General features: G+C 44.0%; 1 protein-coding gene across 1 annotated transcript in view; it reads left to right on the top strand.

Annotated features, from left to right (window-relative positions):
• The first annotated feature begins 2,773 nt into the window (after positions 1 to 2,773).
• The window catches only part of LOC144155552 (protein disulfide-isomerase TMX3-like), a 37,306-nt gene continuing 19,424 nt past the window's right edge, over positions 2,774 to 20,655 (top strand). The window contains exons 1-9 of the mRNA XM_077687069.1: positions 2,774 to 2,921; positions 3,010 to 3,067; positions 3,310 to 3,349; positions 3,446 to 3,609; positions 8,240 to 8,320; positions 9,177 to 9,294; positions 10,012 to 10,165; positions 13,679 to 13,856; positions 18,314 to 18,367. Coding sequence (XP_077543195.1) covers positions 2,864 to 2,921; positions 3,010 to 3,067; positions 3,310 to 3,349; positions 3,446 to 3,609; positions 8,240 to 8,320; positions 9,177 to 9,294; positions 10,012 to 10,165; positions 13,679 to 13,856; positions 18,314 to 18,367 — 905 coding nt within the window. The 5' untranslated portion in view covers positions 2,774 to 2,863. The remainder of the gene's footprint in view (positions 2,922 to 3,009; positions 3,068 to 3,309; positions 3,350 to 3,445; positions 3,610 to 8,239; positions 8,321 to 9,176; positions 9,295 to 10,011; positions 10,166 to 13,678; positions 13,857 to 18,313; positions 18,368 to 20,655) is intronic.

The following is a 20,655-nucleotide window of genomic DNA, read 5'->3' as shown; positions in this document are numbered from 1 at the left end:
AGTTTGACACAGTGTACAAACTAACAAAGTAAGGAAAGGCACATTCTTTCATTCACAAAGTTGTTGTGGCTTAGTTTCAATTGAGCGAGCGAATAGCGACGACCCGTCGGCGGCCGGCGGACGAAACGCTGGGCCGACTGACTCGATCGGTAGGTCGGCTGGTCGGCGAACCGTGCAGTAGCGCAGCCATTTTGAGCTCATCTCCTGCTGACGTCACACGAAAACGCCACAGAAAATGGGCGAGCGTAAAGAGAGGAGGACAGCATTTTCGAATTGATTTTTCTACTAAATAAATTCGCGTAAACGCGGCCAGAGTGGTCGAAACAATGCCTACGGACTCCGAACTACAATTTGCGCTGGTAATCCCGCAATGTTTACAAATCACTTCAGTGTCCCTTTAAGAAATGTGAACAACGGAGCGCACAGCCTCCGACGCATGCTGCACCATCTGGCTGCAAAGTCAGTAAGCTGCGCGCATGCGCCATTCTTCGTGAGCGTTTGAGAGAGTGGCTGAAATTTATGGGAAATACTGGTTCAAGAAGCGACACCCGTCGTTTATTTTGAGGCGCCTTTTCACGCTGCGTCACCACTGAGAGGGATTATCGTTCAAGGGCATCATGCTAGCTGCACTCAGCCTGCAGCTCGCTTGGCTTCCGAATGTAGTAGATAACAGGACGCTCAGTAGCGAGAGAGCATGAAAAGACGCCTCAATATAAATGACCGGCGTCGATTGTTTATCAAGTATTTCCCATAACAGTAGGCCAAACTCTCGAACGCCCTGAAAGAACTACGCATCTGTGGAGTTTACTGGCAGTGCATCTAGACGGTGCGGCATGCGTCGGAGACTGTGCGCTCCGTTTGTATTTCTTTTAATCCCCCTGTACTGTCAAAGGTATTGCAAACGTTTGCCTCGTCTGCAAATGAAAGCTGTAGTTGCCCTAAAGGCTCCATTAAGGAAATTGTGGACTCTTTCAGGTTTCTAGCAGTACGGTTTTCATTGAAGTATCTAACAACCGTGTCAAGAAAGGCACCTGCTCAAGACTTAAAGCGTGTGTTGTTCCTTGTGCCCCTTTACCGATCATTGTATAGACCTGTTCCTTGGCCAGGACATGTTATCTCGTGTTAAGAAGAAAGCCGTCCCAGCCATAGCATCCCTGAAAACCTTTTGAGCTACACACCGGTACACTGCCCGTTAAGACGTGGATGCAGGAGAAAGAATATATGTAGCTGTTGGCTCGAGTGGCACCACTAGTTGCTTGACCTACAGCGTGCATTTAGTGCAACGATTCGCTAACTGTCGAGCGGGTCGCCCTTTTGGCGTCGCAGTTTACTTTGAAGCCGTTTTCAGCTAGCGTTGCAAAAGCATTTCTACCATAACCCCAGAAGCACCAGGCATACACGTTGCGGGATTGGGGCTTGAGTAGTTGCGCGTAGTGAACGTGGCGATTCCAAATTACGTGTGCACATATTTCATCCTAGATTCTTACTACCCCCACTACTACTGCAATATTACTCAATATTAATTACCCACTGCAATATTGCTCAGCCTGCGCTTGCGGATGCGTGATTGCTCCGTGAAATTTCTTCCCAGTGTTAGGAAATTTTCCTCTTTGATAAAATCTCTTCAGAAACTCCGACATGCCGTGCCTTCTGATTCTTTAAAGCTCTGTGAGTCCAAAAATCGCCCGCCTTCGCTCTGCCAAATGCGAACCGATTTATTTGCACTAATTTAAGAGTCATGCTGGCTGGTCGCAATCAGTTGTTTTGTTGCGCGCAAAGGAAACTTCACTTAAATTGCCGAGATTACTCTAGGCAAACAAAAGTGCACAGGACTGGCAAGAGAAGCCAGCTAGAGCGCAAGTGGGGGAATCTTCCAAGGACTGTGCCACAGATCGTACTATTTAGACAACTGACACACACGTACAGATTACGATAAATAAACGTTTATTTAGGTAGGGGTGGCGATTGCTTCTATTGGGGAGCAATGGTTAAGTGTTGGGGAAGGGGTTAATCAGGACGGTGAATGGGCTCCAATGGAGTAGGGACGCTGCCTATGAGAGATATGAAATCTCGGGCAAGTTGGTGATACACAAGGCAGGCGCTGCGCCAGTCGCCTGCTTGTTGTCCATCCATCAGTCCCTGACCTAAATTTACGCCGTGCAATCTTGTCGACGATATCTATAACCGCAGCTATATATGCGCGCAGGCTGCACGGCAAAAATGAAGGAGTTATAGGCCCCACGACAGTCACTACTACTGCCACGCAGTGTGTTGCTTTCTGGTTTAATTCTCTCCCGTCTGATCCCACCCTCCCATTCCCATGTCTGATCCCATTCCCTGAGATTTTTAAACCACCTTCTCTCTTATTCCTGATAGAAAGTGACATCTCTTTACTGCTTTGCCCTTACCACTATTTCGACATTTAAGGAACGATTCTTTATTTCGGTATTATTATTATTATCATTTATTCCTTTTTCACAGCGGGTTATTTCAACAAAATCTCCCGGAAAGCTAATTTGCTAAGTCCGGACTACAGTGCTCTATCCGAACCTAGGTGCTGCCTCATTTGTTGTAGCAACTCTATGGTTGTAGCCATCTTCAGCTAAAAATAAGGCCTAAGCGGTATTAATTGTGTTTAGAGGCGATATCGAGGAACACGAAGGCACCTACCGTTATTACTAAAACAACGCTGCCTGTTGCCTCAAAGTACTACCGCTTTGCACCAATTCAATTTTTCGCGCTACTTTTATTGTATTGGTAACGCTATTGTGGGGCCATCTGTCGCTGACTTCACAAATGCTTGGACGTTGATGCAGAGCACGCAAATGCAATGGCGGCTATGCGGTGAAGTGGACATTCATTGATGGTGTTTTACAACAAAATAGCCATGTGCCATCCGCTGTCATTCATGCTGCTAGCAGGTAAGAAAGTACTGGGTCTGAGGGCCTACGTCCTCATGCTCTTTTCATATAACTTGTGAGCACATGTTCCGAAACTTTCTTTTGATAGGCGTGCTACTTTGCGTGCCGGTCGCGTATGCCAGCAAGGTGTTGGAGCTCAGTGACAGGTAGTGCAATTTTTCCTCTTGAATTCATGCTTGAGTGTTTACAAGGGGATGATGATTGCAGTGGAGATATTTTCTGGTGGCCGTGTTATAATTGCCTCCACAGAGCTTGTCTACAGGAAAGTGAACGCATTTATGTTTTTCGAAAGTTTTTCCTGGTTCGGACTCTTGCATGTACGGTATCGCCTGAAGCAGTCATGAAAACAAACATGTCTAATTACATTATGATTTGCTTCTTTCGGCAGGTTTCTCGACGTAAGACATGAAGGATCATGGCTTGTCAAGGTAGAATTCTGCGCTGACTACGCAAGCGAGCTGTTTATATCTGTGATGTTTTTGTAATCCCTATTCTGTAATATTTTTGTTTTCGTCACGGCACAGTTCTATGCACCATGGTGTGGGCACTGCAAGATGTTGGAGCCCATCTGGAGTCAAGTTGCTCAGAGCTTAGCAGATACGGACATCCGCGTCAGCCGTGTGGACTGTACGCGGTTTACGTCTGTGGCGATGGAGTACAGCGTCAAGGGTTTTCCGACTGTGCTTTTGTAAGGCTTTCAAATTTTGTTTGGTTTATCTTACCAGAAACTCTAAAAAGGGACAGTGTTAGCACGCATCAATCCAATTCAAAAACCATGTCTGGCAGTTGTGCGAACTCGTATAAAGTTGTTTAGGAATGGCAGTTGAAGGAACGTTCAGTATTTTAAAATAGAGCGTGCGAGCAACTGACGACGTAATAGAAAAATGCGGTTTTTTTTTTGCTATTCCGTCAGGGTTCAGCAAATTCTGATGTTAAGACGAGTGTGAAATGTATATTTTAATTCGATTACTGGTTTTGTAATTGTTACGGACAAGCAGTCACCACAATGCTTTAGTGTGCTGCACTTTCTTTGTTTTTATGGCTGTTTCAGTGCTGTCATAATAGATGACTGTTTAGTACCAAGCGCTTGTATGACCAAAATATACAAGCCTTACAGCCATTCATTGGGATCGATAAAAGGGCAAGTAATTTAAAGATGTGCTGAATTGTATGCGGTGCGAAACTGCTAAAAACAACTTTGAAAGACAGTTTAGTATGTTCTGTTTGTCACGAGTTCTGTTTAACGGAAGTACTACATGCTAACAAGGGCTGTTTTGAGAAGCAAGCAAATCAAAAGCTGTCACTGTTTCAGCGACAATTTTATTGTAAGTTTCTGTTGACCTAGAGTCTGCTGTCCATTACAGTTTTTGCAGTGATAGTGTCTTCAATAAATGCTTAAAGGGGCCCCTGCAACATGTTTTGAGCAGTGCAAATAAACGTGCGCGACGTTTAGATTACACTGCCAAGAATACCTGAGCCAAATATTGCACATGCACGTGAAACGGTGGGCACACAAATCGTTGTGAAAGACGCGGAAAAATCAACCGCGCTCTCTTCAGTTTCCCTCATTATGCACCACTGGCACTGGCTGTCCTATTGGCTGTTGCTGGTCAACTTTCTCACATTTCCTTTGATGAACCGCCTTCGTCAGCGCTGTGCACGAACTTCTTCTATGCCTGAAACTGTACGAACAGTTTGGCATTTCTTTTGTGTTCTCAATGCGCGTGGAGTTCGAGTCACGAACTTAATACTTCCCTTTTAACCCGACCGCTCCACAACAAAGGTTTATTACTTCAAAAAATGCCCTACCAGCCTTAACGCGTGCTTGCAAGCAGGCCGCCATGCCTGCTTTTCTATTGCACCACACCAAAAATAGACCCCTCCACGCTGCAGAGAAAAGGAGGAAACTCCCTGGCCTGTGATATATCGAAGGCTGCTGAAGAGAACGCAAACGAGCCATTTCCTCTCCGAGAAAAAGCGCTCAGCTTTTGTCGTGTAGTCTGTGGTCGAGTTGATAGAGAATGATAATGCGGGATTTCTCATCGCGTAGCTTCGATGATAGTGAACGGATTTTTATAATTCTTGCGGGAGGATTTTGCTGGCACAACAGACTTTACCCCAAAATACATTCCGAGCAGTCGATGGTAAGTGCTGCAGGGTCCCTTTAAGGTGAGCTGTAACAGCCTCTGGCCAGCTGAACTAGCTTCTGCTCCTGCAGGTGAAGCTGTGTATGTTTTCTGCTACTTTCTTCAAACTGCATGACGTGCATGACAGCTGGTCTCCTCAGCCTGGTTCTGTCTTTTGCCTCACCTTAACTACATAAATGGATAAAGTGCCATGCGTGCTCGGAAATTGTCCACAAAGACTTGACTCGCTGCAGTGTTAATTCTCTTCTCAAAGTAATGTTATGCCTGATTGTTAAACCCTTGGCTCCCGAAGACGAGTCTGCTGTTGTCCATATGTGCTGTCCTGTCTGCTGACATTTATGAACCTGTTAGGCATGGTGTAGTATCTGAGGACTAGCGTGGCTATTATGCACACACGATGCTGTGTGTTCAAAATGTGGTCGTGAATGTTTAATTCTGCTGGAGGAAATACAATACAAAAATGCCCAATGTGCATGAAAATAATGTACATAAAAGAACTCCACATGGTCTCAGTGAATCTGCAGGCCAGTGACAGCTTCTGGAGAGGGAAGGGGGACTGCTGCCCTTATGGTTGTGCTCCGTCGCCTTTACCCAACCGTACCAGTATGGTGGGGCAAAGGCCACCCTAAGGGTCACTCTGGGTCTGCCTCTGAGTGCACGCTGCTTGAAACTCAACGGCATGTTTGGCACGTTAAACCCCAAATGTAACACCTCGATATGTTATCGCCAGTAAAAAGGGAAGGCTAGCATTGCTGTGGGATTCAGGCCACACAGTTTATTCGGACACATGGCATGCACTCGCTGCATTGATAAGATAGGGACAAAATTCCTCTCTAGAGAATTGTCTCGGATGTCAAGTGCCTGGGCATTCTCAAAGTGGGTATGGTTGCCACATTTAACCCGCCGCGGTGGCTCAGTGGCTAAGGCGTTGCGCTGCTGAGCACGAGGTCGCGGGTTCGATTCCCGGCCGCGGCGGCCGCTTTTCTGATGGAGGCGAAAAGCAAAAACGCCCGTGTGTACGAGATTTCGGCGCACGTTAAAGATCCCCAGGTGGTCAAAATTAATCCGGAGCCCTCCACTACGGCGCGCCTCATCGCCTGCGTTGCGTCGGCGCGTTAAACCCTACAATCAATCATCATCTTGGTTGCCACAGACCTTGTATGCTTTAACAGCAGCTCTTGTGGTGAAGGGGTAGAAAAAAAATTAAAATTTTACTGAACATTCCTTTTGGTGTTGCGCAAGGTCAAATGCTTGTCTGGCCAGAAGGGAAAACTGCCTGCTGAAATGAAGTCGGCCGAGAAAATGTTTAGTAACGCGGAGCTCCTCATCAGAAGAGGCACTTTTTGGATGTGTAGTCAGGCCTGGCCTTCTGGAGGTGGAGTCGAAAAAACAGTTTAATCGTAAGACAATCATGTTATTTGGCTGTGCAGTGCTTTTCCTGTGTTTTTAAAAATTAAGGTCTTTGTGTTCAGAATTAATTTACAGTTCCTAGCTGAAAACTTTTTGTGTGACACTGTCATGGTCTTTATGGGTGATATTCTTTGATAGCAGTTTAAAGGAGCCATGCAGACAAAATACAAGTTTGTTTTATTCGAAACATTTCGGGTTTCATAGTGCTCCAGCGCTTGTCTGGCAGCAAACGATGCCGTATTCACTGGGAAATTAATCAATTTAGGTTAAAATTTTGATTCTCCCACAAAATCGTGTGTTTTCGGGATGTCTGCCGAGAAGTGACAAGGACGGTTATGCAAACGAACTTCCAGTGCGTCATTGGGCTGTGCAGCCTTGCTTACCGTCAGTCCCAGATGGTGCTACCATACTGAGCCGCAGGCTGTTGTCCACCGTTGCTTTGTATTTGACCATATTTGCACCTGGCTTGTTTTTGTTACGGTAGAGAGTAATCATTTCATGAAACATGGGGTATGCTCGACAAACAGGGTCACGTGAGACAACGTCGCTTACGCCAATCGCCCAGTGTCGTGTAAAGTGGCAACCACATAGAGTGTTTTGCTCGCGTCTGACAACCGTCAGCATCTCCTAGCGGCGACGTAAAACCCACGTTGGAGAAACCAAGATTCAGAAAAATAAACAGCCAAATTGACCAATTAGGCAGTTTTTAACTAACAAACCAATGTGGCAGATGTTGGTGGAGTAAATTGTGCTCTCCAACATTTTTCGCGTCGCCACCAGGAGACGCCGACGGCCGCCAGACACGAGCAAAACACTCCATGCGGTTGCCACTTAAGACAACTCCAAAGCGGCAGGCTTCTGTGCAGCTACAACAAGCATAGTACACCCAGTACCAACAGCAGTGCACATCGGTACTTCTATGCTTATGTGTATTTTTGTAACTTTCATTGTTTACCCCACCATTCTTACTGCAGTAAAATGAATGTGCACTACATTTAGGCGCAAATAGCTCGTTCGGCAAGCTTATAAGCCCTGCCTAATTTGCGTTTGCTTTTGCCGGCCTCAATTGCACAGCTGGGCATATGACATTATAGGTTCTGTTATGGGAAATGAGCTAGTGGGTCGCATGGCCATTCCCTTTTTTCGTAATTATGTAGCTTATTTGAGCGAAGTGTGCGTTAAAAGTTGTGTCAGTATGATTCTAACGAGGCAAGCTTTTGAAGGAACCCAACTTGTGTGTTGTCTGCATGGCCCCTTTAATTGCACTTATAAAAACAGCATGGTTTTCAGTAGTGCTTGTGTACCTATATACGTAAATGATCCAAAATCGTTTGTTCCGAAAGATAAAAAGTGTGCTCCAAAGCTGCGTTTTACCTACCCCAGGAATCGCTCCAAGCTGCTCTTTGTCAGTTCCATGACTGTGTGTGGCTTTCTGGGACTCTTTTTAATTGGCCCTACAGTCTTATTTAGCTTGTCTGCGGATTAAGGGGTCTATTAGTTCATTGGCTGGCATTTGTAGCTTGCGAGGTACAATTGGCTAGAGAATGGTATGGGTAATGCACATTGCTGAACACTTAAGGCATGGCAGGAATGAGGACACCTCTGAGGCAATAATGGTGTGTGCAACACATGTGGTCCCTGTTTCCTTCTCCTTCAGAGTCATGTATACATTCCAAGCTACTGTAAGAGGACTCGGTGCATTTTTTATGAGTTTGTATTTAAAGGTTAACTGAATTTCTATCTTTTTTTTTTTTCTTTCAGCATCAAAGGTGACAAGACAGTTGAATACAGGGGGGACAGAAACAGGGAAGAGCTGGCAGAGTTTGGACGAAGGATGGATGGGTGAACACATTTTTCTCATCATTGACCACTGGTGCCACTAGTTTACGCAAGTGGTGATAGCCTGTTCTGATATTACATCATAGTATCATTATATTATATCATTCAAGTGTTAGATAATTGTATGATCACAGGAAATTTTGAGAGTAAGCTGTTTTACGCCACCCTGATGAAGGCAAGTCCTCTTGTCAAAGCGTAGCCACGAGGCTGATCGAATTACTAGAAGCTGGAATCAACCGTGAATAAGGTAGAATTGATTTCTTACATGGGGTATGAAAAGATAATGTAGTCAATAATTACCCATTTGGCAAATGCTTAACCAAGAGCATTGTAACTGATGGGCTTACGCAAGGCATACATTTTGAGGCAGGTGTAATACGTCAGAGTTGGGTAAAACCTCCTTAACACTAGTCTAGAATTGTTTAGCAAATCTGCATAGCTTACCTATATCTCGGTGCTTTTTTGTGCTTACGAGATTTATTTATAGTTCATTTCACAAGCTGCATGCAGCACAGTCCATGCTACGTTGTTGCCAACAGTCTGCTCACTGTGCACACCAAACTCGCCACGAAGAAAAGCGATGGCGTTGGGGCCTTGGATTGAAATTTCCGTTCCCCCGCTGGTCAGGGGGAACCTCGAGGACCCAAACGCCTATTGTCGCTTTTCTTCACGGGGAGTTAGACGTTCTCAGTGAGCGGACTGTTGGCAACAGCGTAGCATCGACTGTGCTGCACGTAGCTTGCGAGACAAACTATAGATGTGGACTCATGCAGGTGGGTACCAATTTCCGTGCATTGCAGCTTTGCATGAGCCTCCTGACAGGAGTGACCTTTGCTTGACCAATTGCTTTGCTTGTCAGGCCACCGGTGCATCATCTGACAAACTGCGATGATCTGAAGGCAATGCGGGAACGTCACAAGGTGTTCTTCATCTATACTGACGGGGAACAGCCAAAGGACGATACCAACACTCTGAAGGTGCTTTGTTGGTACTTAATATCTGATTCTGATTCTGAAGCATTGTTGCTAGTCAAAGAGCAGTACTGCTGGTTACCTTTTTGTTTTTGTTTTTGGTCAAAAGGAGACACATTCAGTTGAAATGAACTGAGTAATCCGATTCCACAATTGGACCCATGTGTTTACATGTGTAATTCGAGGCACTCAGTCTATGGGAACACTCTGTGTTTGGTCACGTATTAGGAAGAATTAGTCACTAGTGTTCCATGGTCACATTTCTGTCATTTTAGTGTGGACTTCCTTCAGTTGCTGTACAGGAAAAGTAAGGCTAGAATGTAATGCATGATGCAGAAGGAACAGCTTGGTGTGAGGCCTTGCGGGCACCTGTTCTCGTGACTTATTCTCGCGCCTTATTTTTGTGCTGTTCTTTTCTCCGACACATTCCGTAGTAGCCCAACCCTGCACTTTACATTTAATGCTGCTGCTGTAACTCCACTTTTGACTGGCATGATGCTGGGAAGCGGTAAGGTTTGATGCTTTGTTGCAAAGCTACTATTTTTGCTCTGTCCACAATGCAGATGTGGCTTCCAGTGCTAAATTATGCTAAGTTGCTCATTAACTCACCATGTCCCTGTCTTAAAGTCTTGTTGCATAGCTGTGTTTCTGAAGTGCCCTCTGAAGATAAAAAAAAAAACAATGAAGTTGTCTGATGTGCTGCTCTTTTCATTTTCATTTTAGGAAAATTTTACAAAGATGGCAGAAGAATTCCAGCCAATGAACTACTTTTTCACCGTGCCTCCTTCATGCATTAGCCAGCTTGGAGAAAAAATCACTTCACCAGCATCGCCCGCTGTTTATGTGGTGAAAGACAATACTGCCTTTCTTTTTGATGGTGAGTGTGGGTCCATTGGAGCAGCCTCTCAACTATGTCTGCTTGAGGTACTGAAAGAAAAAAAGAAAAACTCAAGGGGATGCAGTTGCCAAATGTCCCGCTACTTTTGTACAATTCAGAATTGTTTGAGAGTTGTCGGCCAGCTCAGTTGTTGCCCATATGTACCAGTGCAGACTGATAAAATAGAAATGCTAGAATCTGAATGCAAGCGTGACTTCTGAGACTTGGGTTGGCAAAAGGCAAATGGTGCCATAGCTCAGGTCTAATAATACGGTCAGCTCAAAATGAACCACTGCATCACTCAAAATTTAGCTGACAAATTCTTTGGAGTTCTGTATTTACTTTCATTTTTGCCTTCACGTTAATTTGTCAACAATAGCTAGTGCGTGCATCTTTTTTTTTTTTACTTCTATGTGGTTCACTTGTCTTGTTTGCCATGCCTAACCAATTGTAATTGCTGTGGTTAATTGTGCATGGTGATATTATAAGGGCATAATGGCAGTAACTGTTAAAAGATGTGTGCCTTTTGAGTGAGCCTATATGGGCCTGCATCCGGTAACTCAAGAACTACAGTGTTCCACTGTTACACTTCAGTTTGCTAGGTAAACGATAGGTGGCCGTAGCCATATTTCTAAGGGGGGGGGGGGGGGGGTAGTAGTAGCGGGGAATTACAATGATACTGCAGATTTGGGATTTCTGTGCAGGCAGAGCCCTTTATTAAAGCACACCTTACAAGCCTGATGTTTTGCTGTTGCTCAACTTGCCAGACCTCTAGCACTAATGAAGAGGGTTTACAAAAATTGGGGTGCAGAAATCTGCACTTGTGAGCGGCGAGGTGTACGCTACAAATCATTTGATTTTAACATTTGAACATATAATTCATTTAGTCCTAGCGTCTTGTTTTTAATGTCACCTGTTATGGTTGAAAACAAAGAAGAATTTATTGAAAATCCTGCCAGGTATGATCGCCGAAATTGCTACTTATGTGCTAAGGGTGATGGATATTCAATTAAGTTCGCAATGAGCTTTAACTCTCCTAGAGAAAAGGGATCTCATGCAAAAAGCTGGTTGAGAAGCCACGTTGGTAAGGCCCTGAGCCCCCTGTCTCCTAATACTGTGATGTTCGTAATACCGCATTTGCGCAGTTCTAACGCACCCCCATTCTAATGCACGGGTAAGCTTAATTAGGGAAACTCTAAAAAATAATTGGATTCTACCAAGCAGATATAAAAGACATGACACCACGTACCTGGCAGAAGACATTTTATTTAACGCATGTAACTGTAGCAGCGGAAATTATTTTTACTTCATAAACTTCCTGCTGGCATTAAAACTGGAAGGGTTACATTGAAAATGCTTGCAACTTCAAGTGCCTAGACCTTCTTAATTTTAGATGTGACAGGCTGTTGGATCATTCGCTGTTAATTCATAAATTCCACCTGGAAGTCTTCAAGTTCTTGAAGGCGTCCGTGCTCGGGGCTGGTGAAGCCTTGCGTGAAAATATGGTTTTTCTCTGTTTAGGTCAATCGCGCACTCATGTCTCCGGGATGCCCAGTGTGCATGATGCTGCTCGGTTCATAGTGGTACCTCTTTGGAGCCTTAACGACTGAAAGCAGCAGAATTATGTGCAACGGCTAATCGAGGAATGGGTGCACCAAAATTTACTCGTGTGATGTTGACGGATTTTTTTGGATTGCATTTAGTTGCATTTTGGGAGGAATTTGGGTCCATAGCAATGCTGCTGAGCGCTTTGAAGCTGACCTCAGTTTTGAGCCTGATTATAACTTGCACACGAATTTGAAGGCCACTTTTAGCAACAAAAGACGAATGTTAGAATCGTGCAAGCGGTCTAGCAAAAATAAAGCACATTTGCTTCCAGTCAAAACCTTCACTCATTGACGGGCACTATGGCCCCTATCCTGTTATTTAGCATGCATGGTGCATTAAACTGCAGTTTCCTGTAAAAACTAGAGCTGCACATTGATTCTGGTAAATACAATACTCACACCTAATGTGAATTCAAATCCATGCTATGAGTTCTGATTTATCCCCTGTTGCAGAGCAATTTAATTATCTTGCATCCTATGGAAGTTTGCTGCAGCACATGCTTTCATTTTTCTGCCGGTTACATGTGCACTTAGTAACTGCCACTGTGTATTGTGGGCTTGCTCTAAAGTTCAACATTGTTACAGCAGAGCAACCTGTAATAAACAATTATATGTAGGGAAGTTCCGGCCACACTACTTCTTTGCAATGTTAGTGGTAGGTGTGTACAAGGTTATAAATAAGCAGTTTCGGCTTCTCCAACTTTCTTTTTTCGCTAGTGCACTCCACTCGAGTTTAGCTGTACCAAGTTAAAAAAAAAAAAAAAAAAAAAAAGAGGGTTAAGCAGTTGCATGAATGCAGTCTTCATTGGGTACATATGGGGCTTGCTTGGAGGCTATTAGGAAAAGGGCCACTAATGTGGTAACTAGTCTGATTAGCTAAACCCTGAAGCCTGTGTTAAGTACTTAATTTTGAAACCCAGATTCCAGGGGGGTAGGAATCAAGCTTATTTTGAAAACAGCCATGTGCCCGTGGTTGCTACACAGCGGGAAAATTCCGCTTCAAGTTATTAAGCCCAAAATTTCAGGCTTTCACAGTGCGAGTATTCGGAACCAGGGTTCAGTCACTTGCTGAACCAGCCACATGATCAAGGTGCTGGCGGTCAGTCGTGCCATTCCGACGGGCATCAGTTATCGCATTGTGTGGCCTTCTTCAAAGGTGTTAGTCTGGTGCACCTGTTGTGGTCATGCTACCAGTCATGTTAGGAAAGGTGAGCCTGCTCCAGGCAAGCTTTATTCTCATAAATTCTTGCTCAAAGTAGAACTGTTTGTTTTTGGCGCTGCCAATGCCATTGATTCGCATTTGAAATGGGCTGCATTTTCTGATTTGGTACCAGCATGCAAAATAAAAAGGGGATCTGTTAATTCCACAAACTGGTGTGAATATTATATTACATAAAAGCTGGACGCACTATCTTCTTCCTCCAGTCCCTCCCTTTTTTTTTTTTTTTTTTTTGCTACAGCTATCGTTCCATTTGCCCGAACTGCTAGCACCATGCAGTGGGGTTTCGACATGGAAGAGCTGCTAGTGCAAGAACCCGCAGGTTGAGGGTGGTTGTCGTTTTGATTTCATGAGCGCCTGAGGCAATGGCTTAATGGCTGAGGTTTTCTGTAGTCTTTGCTTTCTTAAGGTCTGGTCTTCAGCAGCCACATATCAAGGGAGGTTGATTTCAGTAACACCTGTGTTCTTAAACTTAAAAAAAGCCCGTATGGCATAAATTAATCTTTGGCTTTTATTGCAGGCCTAGCAATGAATGGTAATTTAGGTTTCACTGAGAAAAAAATAGTTTTCTTTCCTGTAAAAAGTAGCACACTAATGTTGAATCATGGCTATTAAGGGAATACCGGTGTTTCTGATTTTTTGTCTTTGTTTGGGGTATTGTCAGTGACATGCAATGTTGTATTTCAGAAAACAGTGCCGCCGAGCAGAACATGACATTTTTTGACTGGATGAATAGAGAGAGATTCCCAACATTTCAGAAGATTACTTATGGGAATTTTCATCAAGTACTGAAGACTGGCAAAAAGATAGTCACTGCTGTCCTGGAGGAAAACCAAATTGGAAAAGTCACCATGCGCATGCAAGAGTATGTCTGCCTTTGACAGTCTGCTACTTTCTTTTTCTCTGTTGCTGAACTGTTCATGCATTTCACTAGGTTATACTGCCTGAACTGTTCATTGTGTTCTGTCTAAGGTCCAAGAGCAGGAATGTGATTCCCATGAACTTGTTTAGTCTTAGATGCTTGCTTTTTAGTAGCTTTGATTCTTGACTTAATGTGCAGTTTTTTACACGCCATGTGCCCACACTTTATATTTGTAGGCTGATGTTTGATGCTGCTCAGGACTGTAGCGGGTACTATTGTTGTAAGAGGTCACAGAGATGAGACTAGCATAGTCGAGAGCAGGAGTAGAGCTGTTTGTTGCACAAAGCAAGTTGGTTGCGGTGGGCTTTGCATAGATGGCATGGGCTGTAGCGTGTCCGGTTAAAGGAGGGGACTTTGACCTAATGGCAGAATATCGAGAGGAGAGTGATGCTAGTGGGTACACATATACAACACAGACAAGAAAAGTTTTGCCGAAGAGTTTGTGCGTAGTTTAGCAGTAGAACGTGAAGTCATTTTGAGAGACTGTGAGGATTAGTGGCCACGTATTGTCATGTTGTGGGCAATTACAATGCAACGAGACATTCAGCTTGCCAGGCAGCTACAGGATTCTGTGATAGACTGGAGCGCCAAGTTAGAGATGGAGAGAAGCATGCTTGCTTTTTGTGAAAGTCTTCACTAAAAATGCTTTGAGCTGCAAAAAATTATATTTAGCTTTATAATTGGTGTGGCATTGAATGGTGAATGCTGGGTTCCCTTCTTAGGGAGAATTTCCTTTTTTTTTTTTTTTGCACTGACAGTAACTGCCTAAATGATGTACAGGCGCCGTCAAAAGTTCTTGGAACACGGTCTTGTCAATTTACTGGAAATTCTTCTTTGGGAAACTGCCTGGCTGCATTGGTGTGCATTTAGAGGAGTCCTCCCTAATAGAAAAAGCTTAAAGCTTCCTGTAAACCGGTAATGGCTGTCATAAAGCCAGCAATACAAATATTTTGTGATATTCACAAATCCTTGTTCCAATTACTTATGACGGCACCTGTACACCACTTTGTAAACAAAACACTGCATGACCAAAATCAGTAAAATGCCTTGTTAAGGGAGCCATGAAGACAAAATACAACTTGGGTTTATTAGAAAGACTGCTTAGTCCCGATAACAATGATGCCAATATCATCGCAATCTTCGAACAAATAACGGATATACTAAAGAAAACGTGTGAAGCAGTCGCGACCCCCTAGCCAATTTCCCGCAACTTCTCTATGACGTCACGGAACCTTGTTTGTGCGATGGGCGGCCGCCTAACTGACCTGTCGCGACGACACATGACTGGACGTCTGTAATGGGGCCTCTAGTTCCATTTGACCGCATCACTTGAATGCTAATGTGCAGTTAACGCACTGAAAATTATGTTTTATTGTTGGCCCGTATGACATCATTCTTGCTCATAACACGTCACTGTAGCGCAAAATTTGAAAACTTTTAAATACTTCTTGCTTTTTTTTTTTTTTTTTGTTAAGAAAACACCTTTTGTGGCTGTAATGGAGCTGAGTGAGATACTGAACCCTAGTTCTTTCAAATTAAACGAAGTTCATGGCTCCTTTAACAAAACTGCCCAAGGCTCCTTTAACAAAACTGCCCAAGTAAAAACAGTACAGGAGTGGCAAAAATAACCTGCTCTTGATGTTCCAGGCTGGTTATGGGGATATAGTCATCGTTGCTGTCTGAACGGGTCTCACATCATCATGAGACCCATAGCTGTTTTAATCATCACAAAAATCAACTCTGGGCATAAATGAATTGGGAGAGGTGTTGTTTGTAGGAGCACACACCACTCGCATAGGCAGCCGTCCTTCAAAACAACATTCTGCTGTTTTCACGGTTGGTCCAGAAATATAGGTAGCTTGCAGAAAAACAAAATACCACAATGAAACTAAACTTGTAGTCTTGTGTCCACCCATTGGATGGCTAAACGGGCCCGAGACATTTGTGGGAGCTTGAAAATGATCCTGAATCTATCAGGAATGGGATATCAATTCTTACGGGGCATGTGAGAGGAAAGTAAAAGATTGTAATGAAATTCCTCTACAAGCAACAAATTGCATGCATTTGGGCATGCAATTTGTTATACCTATATATTACAAATCATAAGCTATAGTTGTTGCAAATTGGGTAATAGCATGTTAATGTGTGGCAGGGGTGACTAGATCAAAGGAAATTCAATGTTACTCCTTTCACACCCCTGAACTACAGCCTGGCTTGCGCAGCACAGTGATGGCATTGTTTGGCTGTGCTGTGTGATACCATGGGTTTGCTCTCGCAAAGCGCATTTGGTTCTTCTTATTGTGTTCAACCTATGGGGGAAATCAAGGAGTTTTAAACAGTAATACGTAGCAAAGAATCTGGCACTGCAGTCCTACGCAATTAGAACAATGGGTAGGGCTGCATTTGGATTGGCACACTGCAGATTAGGTTCTTGCGCTTCGTAGGTTTGTTCAGTTCGTTGTTGATGTCTTCTTTACGTTAAAACACGGCCTTGCTCAATTGCCTTGGTTGGACTTGCTGTGCCTACGCTAGTCGCATCGTAGTTAAGGGGATAAGCAGAAGTGCTTGCATGGCACTTAATTCATGTTTACATCGAGGTGCGTTTGCTTGCCCGTGACGTGAGTGGAGCCAGTGTCGAAATTTTCTGCTGGAGCAATGTATATGATCACATGCACTAGTGGAAGCACTTTGCTAATTAACAGGAATCGATTTACTAGAGGACGTGAGCTAACTCTTAAAACGGCTACCCGGTGGCTGCGGAGTAGCGCGTTCTCTCTGCAGTTCCACAGCCCAACATATAGAACTTCTAAGCCGAAAGCCTGAAATGGTCCATTGGGCAAAAACGCTGACATCCGATGTCCGTAGCAGAAACAGCTCATTCGGAAGCACTTCGTAGCACAAGCTTACTCTGAAGCAGGAAGTGGCTCCTTTAGAAGCGTTCCATGGCACGAGGAATTCCACACTGCGAGCTTAGACTCGGCTGCCAGCTTGTCCCGTCGTTTTCTTCTGTGTCCTGTGTTTACCGCTGGTTTTTATTCCATTCAAACATGTACCAACTACCCCAATCCAACGCCTTGGTTAGACTCGGCAGTTGTGAGAGGTGAGGTCGCCAAGCCAGTACAGTGCAGATTGAGAGAGCGGAAGAATGCAGCCGAACGGGCCAATGGGCAAGCAGATAAATTCGCCATCGTTGCCAGCTCTCCAGTTACACGGCGGCAGAAATGAGCAGGGGCTTATTGCATAGAAGACAGATGAAAGCCATTTGAAAGCGTTGGGACAGATTGCAAAGCAAAGTGTCCCAAGCGGCAAGATTACAAAGCCCTTCGACAATGCGAGGCGGAAGCAAGACGTCTCAGGGGTTAAAGTGGACATTCAAGCTTTCGCATTTACAGCCCATATGAAGTACTTGCAACTTAGGTGTTCTCTGACTTTTTTGTTCCATGGGCCTGGAAAGGCTCTGTTATTTACATTTGTGTCTTACATTAAAGGAGTCTTAAAGGTATGTAGGGCGACCAGACATCCTATTTTGGCCGAGACAGTCCCGTTTTTGAGGTCCGCTTCAGCCATCCTGTCTTCTTGTCCCAGTGAACAATCGTGTCCTGTTTTCGCAAGACTGCATGGTTTCAAAATTTGCGCCAAGCAAGTTGATAAAACCAAATGTGTGCCGACTCCCTAGGAGTATATTTTACAACTATGACCTTAGGTACTTAAAAATATTTACCAAAGGAGTAAAATTTAGATCTACAGTCACCGAAGAATGCGTTGAAGTTCCTGTCGAAGACAACTTTGAAGAGGCACTAGGTCACCAGTGGATTATTGTCTAGCAAAGCACTGAAAAGAAGCTAGAAGACTTGAACTCTCTTCAGGTGTTTCAGATTTTGTGAGATGAGTGCATGTAGGCTGCGCTGAGTTTTCTCGCATTGCGAAACTGTCCCTCTTCTTTTCCTGGAACTACGGCTCTAATAGAGCTTGTCTCTTTTTTTTTTTTTTTTTTCCATTCTGAACTCAACTGGGGCATCAACCTGCTGTCAACATTGAGTGCCGTGTTACTTGTGCGGCTGAAGTTTCTGTACTAGAAAGAAGAATTTTACAACCGTGTCTTGCAGGGTAAAAGAAATTCACCCAGCAAAATACACCAACGAGGACCTGAAAAGGGATCTTCGAAATGAATGCACCTAATATAACTCTGAGTGAGGGCTTAGAGCAAAATGATATGTTTTAAATAAGAGCAGTTGTTGCATTAAAATGTTTTCTCCCAATCTCGCTGCAATAGACAGCACTGGTTTAGGAAGAGATTTCCTTTTTTTTTCTCCAATTTTTGCTGAAGGCTCCGTCTAGCCTAAGAATAAAATGTTGTATGTATTGTATTTTAGTTGCTTAGTGTTCACCGCATTTTGCAGGTTCAAAGACATGCTTGAGGCGATTGCACTGAACACCAGGGAACTGTACCACGAGTAAGTATGTCAAGCAGCTATCAGGTTTATTTTACGTGAGTTGCATGGAAAGGGGGATGGAGGAAAAAGTTTCAAGAGTTCTCCGCAGACCGCAGTCATGTGATGCCCTGAACCTTAGTGATTACCCGCCAGTGCTATGATTTTCTGTTTTTTGTTTGCAAGCACCGTAAACTGCTCTTAGTTCCATAGCTTCATATAGCGCAAAAAACAAAACACAGAAGTACATAAAGGCGTAACAGGCAACAAGTGCTACCACCACTCTTCTCCTAGTTGTGCAGTGAAAGATAGCACATTTCTGAACTTGGCTACATTTGTTCCCAGCCTTGCATGGGCTCTGTCTCGGGCACTTTTGAGGAAAACAGGGAAGTGGAGGTGCTGGCAATACCTCTACTTTACATAAGATGATATTCCCTTGGATGACGGGACGGTGAGAAAGAGGACTCCTCTGTATTTGTGATTGCCCCACCACGTGCTATGTTTGGAAACAGTGGTTTGTATGCTGTGCAGTGACTGCAAACAAAAGCTAGGCCCAGAATTTCCTTGAAGGGATAGTGAACACGTAGTATTACAGCGAAATTTCAGTTAATTTTCTTGGGGGATCAAGGAAAATGTTCAAGTAAAGCCATGCTCATCTGAGGTTAATGTGTTTAGATCAAAGTTAATTCAACATCATAAAATCAAGGGGGGGACGGGGCTTTCAACTTCGAAAAAATGACCAAAACATTGTTTTTTTGAAAACTGCATATTCAGCTTCTATGTTTTCTTTTATGCGCACTTGCGAAGTTTTTCCGCCGAAAACCATCGCAAAAGCAGCATAAAAAATACTTCTGCCAGCTGCGGTGACAAAATGTTAGCGCAAAAGGGTGAAAAAACGGCAATTTCTAGAGCACTGTACCTCCGCAACGGGGCCACCGGGCGTGGCCATTTAGCGACCCTCTTTCCGGTTTCGGTTATCTCATATCTATGTTCGTTCAAAAACGCATGAATAGCAGAAAAAGAAAGATGCACAAACGAAGCCAGAAATAGATGCTGAAGCGCAATTGGCCCTTAGGTCAATCCGGTGTGCCAAAACGGCCCTCCTGATTGGGCATTGGTGTGGCAACGCAAGATGGCAGCCGCCTGAATTGCGTAGTGCGCATTTCGGAGTTCATTTTCCCTGCTTCGCTCAGCCAAGTTACGGTTCAATTGTTTTATCTGTGGTTGTATTCAACACGGACACTATCGCAATGGGAATGCCTGAGATCACGAGCCAGATTACGGGAAGTTGCCTGGCTCAAAAGGCGGAAGTCATCCAATGCTTTGTGGTGCGCATGACGTTACCGTGGCCAGTGCCCAGAGGGCGAAACGCGATGTGTGCGCTTGTGATAGCGGTTTGCGAAACGAAATTTTAGTCTGATTTGCGATCTTTACACACTTAGTTATTGCTATGTTTGACAGTAGGCTCTCTAGTTTTGAAAAAGAAACGGTCGTCGCGTCAAAAAGTGCAGGGCGCACTGCATAGCCGCTGTGCGTTAGAGCATCGCCTGACTACGCAACCGGTTGTGATTTAACGCCAGTAGGTGTAATTAATGCCTGGAACGTTGCATTTAATCTTAAAAGCCACCTGACCAGCCATATCAGGGGTAATCAAAGTGCGATATGTTGCGGTAATCATGCACCACGATGCACACAAGCCATTTTGCCTTTCTTGCGCAATGTTTCCCGTGCACGTTAAGTAATCATGCAAACAGGTCCAAGTTAGGGGGAAAAAAATTGTTCATGGCATTAAAAATGTACCTTACTGTCATAGCATTTAACAGATTAATTTTTTTAAGGGAAATTATTAATACCAATGCCTACATCTATAGTTAAGTGCATATTGGGTGTGCTGCGAGTAATATTGGATGCCTTGAATGTCAATAGTACTAAAAAGTGTGCGTGTATGAAAGTTGGAGTTATGCAGAATATTATACCAAACTTCAAAGTAGCTTATTTGTATTCTTGTGGTATGTAAACTTTTGGCAATGAACACCTGCACATATGAGTACACATGAGTACCTACGTACCCACGAGTACGCATGAGTACATGTACACATGAGTACCTGCACACATAAGTTGCCGCTCCAGGCAAGGTTATCAGACATAAAAGAAGCTGAAAGTCATTTTTAAAATTTAAGTAAAATAAAAGAGTGCTTCACTTGTTGCCATGGTGACAACATTGCATAGGGAAGTTGTCCAGTGCAATTCAGGCAACCAGTTACCTACTTTGCATTGAAAGCCATCTCCCCCCACCCATTTGGTCTGCAAAC

Source organism: Haemaphysalis longicornis, unplaced genomic scaffold (assembly GCF_048455015.1).
Source record: "Haemaphysalis longicornis isolate Haplotype H1 unplaced genomic scaffold, Haemaphysalis longicornis Haplotype H1 scaffold_1, whole genome shotgun sequence".
Taxonomy (NCBI): Eukaryota; Metazoa; Arthropoda; class Arachnida; order Ixodida; family Ixodidae; genus Haemaphysalis; species Haemaphysalis longicornis.
This window is presented reverse-complemented; position numbering and strand designations above follow the sequence as displayed.